Genomic DNA, 8,306 nt, shown 5'->3' with positions numbered 1-8,306 from the left:
TTTAGTTAATCCCTCCTATCTATCCAACACTAATTTTTATCTTCCTCTCTCATTTTTTAACTCATTAGCCACCCCTTTTTCCCTTACTCCCTTCACTCTTCAATTCTTCTTACACAAATACATTCACACACATATACCACAGCTTCACATATTCATCACCCCATGAAGTCCGTTGCTACCGATAGGTCTACTAGTTGGATTAGGGAAATTAGAACTATTTGTATAACGGTAGGGTACGAATATGCTACTTTTTTAAGGGAAGACAAATCCGCTTTTACTTTTACGGAAATTAGACCTTTTCCGAATGGTTAAAATTAGACCTAATTATTATACACGTAATGAGCTGACATTAATCTTCCATCTCCACTAATAAAAAACATGAGTTGTCATGGATCATGTTTTATACTAGCTTTTCATGCAGCTAACTAGAACATAATATATTTAATAATATTAATAGTAAAAGCTAGAATATAATCTATATAAAGACTACAGCCTCTCTGCATTTTCTCACCACTTGCTTTTCAAAACTTTTCTTCTATACCGAAGAAGAAAATATGGGTGTGAAAGGTAAGTTGATTGCTTCAGTAGAGGTGAAGTGTGGAGGCCACCCCATTCATGACATTTTTCACACCAATACTCATCATATATCCAACATAAGTCCCGGTAAGATCCACAAATTTAATATTGATGAAGGTGAATCCGTAAAAGTTGGTTCGGTTGTTAGCTGGAAATATAACGACGGTATGTAATTCGCATTTCTCCTCTCTATACATATATATTATTTACTTGTATCAACTTCCGCATTTAGGTGTATTTAGTATGTAAAGAAGTCTTTCTTTAAAGAAATATTTTTCGTGAAAACATTATTTGATGATTTTTTGGTTATCATAAAATATTTTACGTCAAATTAAAGGGAAAAATCTTGTTGACGGAAGTCACTTTTCTTATAACTATCTTGATGCTTAACTTCATTTTACTTTGCTCCATCTAACACTTAGACATATTATTGATGATGCTCAAAAACTTCTTAACACTCTATTTGCTAATATTATTACTAGCATTCAATATAATATATATGTAAAATATTTTTCACCCACCAATTACCAAGTACTCTTTCAATAATTTTCCACAATGCCAAATGTTCTTTTAAAATTATTAACGATAATTCTATTCAGGAAAAAATATAGCACGTCTAATCTTCGCGAGCTTCAAATAATATTTGGAGAAAATGAAAATGAAAAACAAAAGAAATGAGAAGAAAATATGTTATTCTGAATGTTTATATCTTTTATATGAGGAATTGAACAGTTGAACATGGAGTAACCTCTATTGTATTTTTGAACTTTATTGATTATAGATGGAAAAGATAAGATCTGTAAGCAAGTCATTGAAGCCGTGGATCATCAGAAGAAATCAATCACTTGGAAAGTAATTGGAGGAGATCTATTAGAGTTGTACAATTCCTTCACTATTACCACATCCCATGACCACCAATGGACTACATGGACATTTGTGTACGAGAAGAAAACTGAAGACACACCAGATCCTCTCGTTCTCTTGGGTTTTGTCCTACATTTGACCAAAGACATAGAGGGTCACCTTCTCAAGTAATCTAATCTCTATGCTATTCAATGGCTCGTAGCCATATATATGTATGTTAATACACACATATCTCTGTGTGTGATAGAGTATTTGGCAATATTGGCTAGTTCTAGCTAGCTACGTGTGAAATAAAGAATGTTGTGTGAAGAATATATTATATATGCATTCTCCTTCTATGGATGTATTTCCAATGGTGAACATATGTAAGTTTGAAATTTACCTATAACAAAGACGATATATTTATCAGTGTGCTATTCTCATTCTTTTTCAGCCATCTTTTTTATGGGTTTATCTAGTAGTTATATGGGGACTAAGATTTACAAACACTTCGTAGTAGAGTACTGATTAATAGCCGGTCAATTCATGTCTTGTACAATTTTGTTGTTAGCTATACATTAGTGAAAATGCATATGAAACTAGCTCACATAAACACTTAGACACTTAGACATAAACTAGCTATACAAGTGGTCGCAAATGCGAAAGGGGCAAGCTTGGCCGGTCGTCGCAAAAGCGGAGAGTTTGCCGCAGGAGCGTATTCGCAGGTGCGCGAGTATGTCCGCAAAAGCGAAATCTCTTGAGCCTAAGTGGAGCCCGCACCTGAAATGGTATTTCTGCAAGTATGGCATCGTAAATGCGTTGAAAGGCTCGCAGAAGCAGATTTTCTAAAAATAAAAATAGGAAATTTCAAGGGTTTGTTTCATAATCCATTTTTGGACATAGAGAGCTCGGTGTGAGGTAATTTTTCAGGAGATTTTCAAGGAAAACATTGGGATACGAATTTCTAACTCGATTTTGGTTAAATTAGACGAATCTATTGTTGTTTTCATCATTAAATTAGTGTTTTGGAGTTGAAATTTTGGGAAATATTTGTGAAACTTCTTAGGCTAAAATTTGGGGATTTGAAAAGCGATTTGAGGTCAAATTTGAGTAAATCTTGTATTGTTGGACTCGTTATCGAATGGATATCGGATTTTGTAATTTTGGTCGAGTTCCGAGGCGCGGGCCCGGGTTGACTTTTTGAGTTAACTTTTTATTTCTTTGCAAAGATCATAATTTTATAGTTTGAAATAGTATCCTATAGTTTATATTTATAGTATGAAGTTGTTTTGTCTAGATTCGAGCCGTTCGGAGTTAGATAATTGAGGGAAAGACTTACTAGTTGATTGAGTTAACATGATTTGAGGTAAGTGTCTTGCCTAACTTTGTGTGTGGGAATTACCCGTTAGGATTGGTTTTATTTGTGATCACTGTGATGTGTGAAAGTCGTGTATGCAAGGTGATGAGTGTGTGCACGGGCTAAATGAAGAAATTACCGGTTTTAGCTATGTAGATTCCTTTCATGCCTTAATTGAGTTACCTTAACATATTATAGTCATCATTTCTAGTCTATGTTCACATGTTCTATTTGTCTTATTTCTTACTTGCTAATTGCTCTACATGTTTAGTTGAAGTTCTTGTTTCCTTTATTCCGTATTTATTATTTAACCGTTGAACTCTTTACTTGAAGTGTTATTCTTGGAATATTTTGTTGTTGAACTTGGCATTGAGTTATAAAGGCCGTGATTTGCGTTGAGGCAAGGTGTTAAGTTGTGAAATACTATTCTTGTTGAGTTGTTCACTACCGGTTGTTATTGTTGAGACTCTTATGTACATTGTGGTTGAGCCATGAGCTCTTTATTGTGAAAATACTATTATTGTTGGTTTCTTTGACAAGTTGTGATATTGGGCACTTGATGTGTGACTTGTGATACGTTGTGATACTGATACGCATGGAGTGGTATAAGGTTTTGGGGTTGAAACGTATGCGGTGAGATAAGGTGGGCTTGATACGCGTGGCTAGTAGGGGAACTACTAGAAGCCAAGGTGGGCTAAAATATTGGATGCTATTTCGGAAAAAATAATTTTCATAACTAAATGCAAGGATCCCGTGATGGTATAAGGAAAGATTGTGATTTATACTTGTGATTCGAGACTACGAGGCGATGCCTCGGTAGTGGCTCTTTTTGATATTTCTTTATTGTTGCACTTGTCTTTGGTTGTTTTGTTTCCTTAGCATATTATTCCATGTTTTCTCCGTGTTGCATTATTTGCTTTAGTTCCGTGTAGCTAACCTTGATATGTCATTATTCTTACAATTTCATTGCTTTCATTGCTACACTGCCATACACTTGTACAATTTCTTTTCTTATTTATTCCAGTAGGGCCTTGACCTGACCCCGTCACTACTCTACCAAGGTTAGGCTTGACACTTAGTGGCTACCGTTGTGTGTACTCATGCTACGCTTCTGCACATCTTTTGTGTAGATCCAGGTACCTCCTACCAGTCCAGATATTAGTGAGCTGAGTTCATACTTGGAGACTTCAAGGTACACCTGCCGGCATCCGTAGGCCTCGTAGTCACCTTCTATCTATTTCTATGTTTTCCTCCTTTTATTAGATACAATTGTATAGGGATGATTATGATACCGTTGTAGAGCTTTTGACTCGATATCACCAGGTTTTGGAGAAATTGTAAATGTTGAGCGGCGAAGTTTATTCTATATAGATGTTGAGTATTTGAGAGTTTAATTGTTATTTCAGTTATATTTCGCATGTTTGTTAGGCTTACCTAGTCTTAGAGACTAGGTGTCATCACGACACCCTACAGAGGGAAATTGGGGTCGTGAGAGACATGAACTTAGTCGAGGTCTCAAATCACATCAAAAACACGAATCGCACCCCAATTCAAGCCTAATGAACTTTTGAACTTCTAAGTTCTACATTCGATGCCGAAACCTATCAAATCAACTCCCATTGATCTCAAATTTTGTACATAATTCATAAATGACACAACAGACCTATTCCCACTTCCGGAATCAAAATCCGAGCCTGGTAGCCACAAAGTCAACTTTCGATCAAACATCTCAACCCTCCAAACTTCCATTTTCCAACTTTCACCGTTTCAAGCAAACATCACCTACGGACCTCCAAATCACTATCCGAACACAGTCCTAATTCCAAAATTACTTAACGTAGCTATCGAAACTGTCAAAACTCCATTATGGATCCATTTACCCACAAGTCAATATCCGATCAACTCTTTCAACTTAGGCTTCCAACCTTGGGACTAAGTGTCCCAATTCATTCTGAAATATTCCCGAAACGAACTAGCCACCCCGACAAGTCACATAACAACAATTGAGCATAGAGTAAATAGTAAATGGGGGAAATGAGGCTACAACAGTCAAATCGACCGGCCGGGTCATTACAGAAATCAACCATACATGCAAGTCATAATACATAATATGAAGTTACTCAATATTTCAAACCACCGAATGGAACGTTAAATCTCAAAATGACAGGTCGGGTCGTTACATGTAAACATCCTTAAAAGTTCATATACATAACTGTGCAGGCCAATGAGGCTGCCATGAACATCTACAACCAGTAATACCAAAATGAAAAATATACACACGGTTTCCAAGGCCACAATACTAACATACAAAAAATACAAGACTCGTCTACAATACTCTAGAGATAACAGAGTTGTATCATGGTCAGGATAGGGTCCCGACCTAGCCATCAAGTTTGTATATACAAAATGGACTCCAAAGTCTAGAGATGTTAAACTCCGAGGGAGTGGATCTTACCAATCAAGCTGATGTATGGATCTGTCTACTGGAAAGGTCTATCCGGCTGTCTATTAGAATCTGCAGGCATTTAACATAGCATCCCCCGGCAAAAGGGACGTCAGTACGAAACAATGTACTGAGTATGTAAGGAAATAGAATAATTGAAAGTTAAAACTCAACTGATAATATAATAACTGAAAGTACCTGAGAGTCAAAGATGATCTGAAGATATGCTTACCTACTGATACTAACTCAACTCTCTCAATATAGTAAGTAAAATAGCTATCTATCCCTATAAGGCTCGGTACGTGTAACTGCTCGGTGTAGGCTCGCTCGTAGGAGCTCAGCCATACTAGACTTTGTATCTAAATTACTACTCGACCATTCTGAGCTCGCTCAGAGGTGCTCGGCCACAGTAGGGTCGGTATATAACTTACTATTTGTCATAGGTTACCCAATAGGGACCTACCCATCGATTATAGCTTCGTGGTGATGAAAATAATGCAATAATTATAGCTTCGTGGTGATGAAAATAATGCAATACTGTATATATATATATATATATAGGCCCTCTACTCTCTTGACTGAAAAAAAGACAATACTTAACTGAATATAAAGTATCAATAAGGGAGAATACTGAGACTAGGATAATGTACATAAATTCAGGAGTACGAATTTCTCTTTATGTCTGGTTATCAAACGCGTTTAGTTACGCAATCATGCCAAATTGAAGGAAAGGTTTAGCCTTAACATACATTATCACAATCTGTCCAATAACTATGTTGAACTCGTCTCGTTGATTTACAATAATAATAATGCTATCGTTAAGCTATAAAAGGTACAATTATCTCACAACGAATGACAAACTTATTTTATATTAAAACGGACAACATCTCCCATATAACCTTAACTTCATCCCAATTTGAGATAACATCAACAACAACAAGAATACAACAATAACAACACCATACATATATAATCATTTTTCAACCTCATATCCATCACAAATAGCACAAAACTTCCCAACACACCCCAATCACTTCATACACAAAACGAAAACCATACTAGTGTCAATCAACTCAAACATGTACTGACGAATGACCAGCCCACAACTACGCTATTATGTGGTGTTTCTACACATTATTTCTCCTCCCAAACTCCATAAAAATAGTATCAAAAGAGACAATCCAATAGCAACACAAAACAACTCACATAATAGTCCAAAACAGTCTACTACAAGTTAAATAACTCGAACTCACAACTTCCGATTATCGTCTCATGAGTTCTTACTATTATGGAACTAACTCTCTACCTTTTCAGTAGGAAAAAAAGGGATAGAAGAGGGCAGAATAATTACCTTATATGATGAAGATCTCAGTTCCTACTTTCGTCCTTCAACTCTAAGGTTTTCCTCCAACTAGAACTTGAAAAGAAGAGAAAATCACTTAGGATTTTGTGTGGAATTTATGGTAGAAGTTTACAGGGTTTATTCTCTAATTATAGGCTCTAAAATGAGTGGAATAAATTAAGAAAATCAACCCTTAAAATTTCCCTTTGGCCGACCCCAACTAGCCATTTTTGGGGGATTTATTTGGCCCTTTCATTCAAGCAAGTAGGTGACGCACCTACTTGTGATCTTATCAATCTGCGCAGTCTCGCGAAAACGCGAATATTTCTATACTCCAATTTTGCATTGATAAATTCTTTAATGCGTTGAAAACTAGACTCGTAGATCTGAAATTTTGTTGGGTGGATCACCCCGTAACTCCAAGTTTATTGGAAGAAAAGCTCAGTGACATTAGACCTAAATTTCAATAAAATTATGAACGTAACTTGCAATAATTTTGCCGACTTTTGTTTTACATGTTGTTTGACATCAAAACTTAACATACGATTACTAATATGATCAAGTACCTTAAAACATGAAATACTTACCATATTAAGCATTCCGAGTTTTATCCCAAAAGTACGGGTTATAACATCTTCGATTGGTTTAGCCTCCAACCCTTAGAATACTTCCTTAACACCTGTTTTAACTCATCATTATTTTTGTAAAGGTCCTTAAACTCTCCGGCCTATATTGACTTACTTAATATGAATTCCAACATAGAAGTATGGGTTGTAACATCCTCTCTCCTTAGGAATATTCGTCCTTGAATATTAACTCTTAGAGACTTACAAAAATTCCGCTAGAGTCTCCTCTGTATACTGGAGTAAAACCAATTTGCATGCAGCCAAAAAATATATTATACATGCTACATAGGGACAATATTTATAAATAGCAACACTTAGTCTCTCACGGCGGTCAATCATAACTACTGCAAGTCAAAAATAAAAGCTCACTTCATGAACTACTGATTTGAACCGGGATGTGTTGTAATATCCCATCTCGAGCCATATCTTCAGTTTGAAAAAGGTGTAAGTATTATTTCTCCATAATACCTTCACGGAGTCACCTTTTTGGTCCTCAACTTACTGATCTATCGATCTAAAATAGTCATTAGAATCTCCTCGTAGGATAGATCCTCTATAATATGAACGTCATCTACTAGGACAACCCGAGAAGGGTATCCCATGCACTTTCGTAGCATGGATAATGGACTAACTCTTACTCTGAAGGCAATTCAAGCTCGTAAGTTAATTTGCCTATTCGTCGAATGTCTCTGTAACACCCCATATATCTTGGGCTAAGCTTGCTGACCCTTCTTACCAGATCTCATGACGCCCTTCATAAGCAACATCTTTAGGAATCCCAAGTCATCTAGACATATCATACATTCGTACTTTAGGAAATGTTATTCTACGACCTTGGCCATCGTATGTTTTTTATTTTGATGCTCATAGAACCAAATACAATCCTCACCTTGGATCTCATAGTTCCCGTTTTACTTTTCATAAGCTTAGTTATCAGCCTGGTGCCTGTAACATTGCCATTCAACCTTTTTGTCACACCTTGTATAGAGATGTTCATATATTTCTGCTCCGCTTGAGGAGTGAGTGGAATAGGTGCAACGACCCGACCGGTCATTTTGAATATTTACACTTCGCTCGGTTGTTTGAGGGTATGAGTAGCCCCGTATGATTTACTTTGAT

The 8,306-nt window shown here is 36.3% G+C and overlaps 1 protein-coding gene across 1 annotated transcript; it reads left to right on the top strand.

Moving 5' to 3' along the window:
- The first annotated feature begins 501 nt into the window (after positions 1-501).
- Positions 502-1,856, top strand: LOC138908919 (kirola-like). The gene is made up of 2 exons (XM_070199676.1): positions 502-741; positions 1,358-1,856. Exons 1-2 carry the CDS (start codon positions 555-557, stop codon positions 1,609-1,611), a joined length of 441 nt encoding a protein of 146 aa, XP_070055777.1. The 5' UTR covers positions 502-554; the 3' UTR covers positions 1,612-1,856.
- Positions 1,857-8,306: the final 6,450 nt, after the last annotated feature.

Source organism: Nicotiana tomentosiformis, chromosome 4 (assembly GCF_000390325.3).
Source record: "Nicotiana tomentosiformis chromosome 4, ASM39032v3, whole genome shotgun sequence".
NCBI lineage: Eukaryota > Viridiplantae > Streptophyta > Magnoliopsida > Solanales > Solanaceae > Nicotiana > Nicotiana tomentosiformis.
This window is presented reverse-complemented; position numbering and strand designations above follow the sequence as displayed.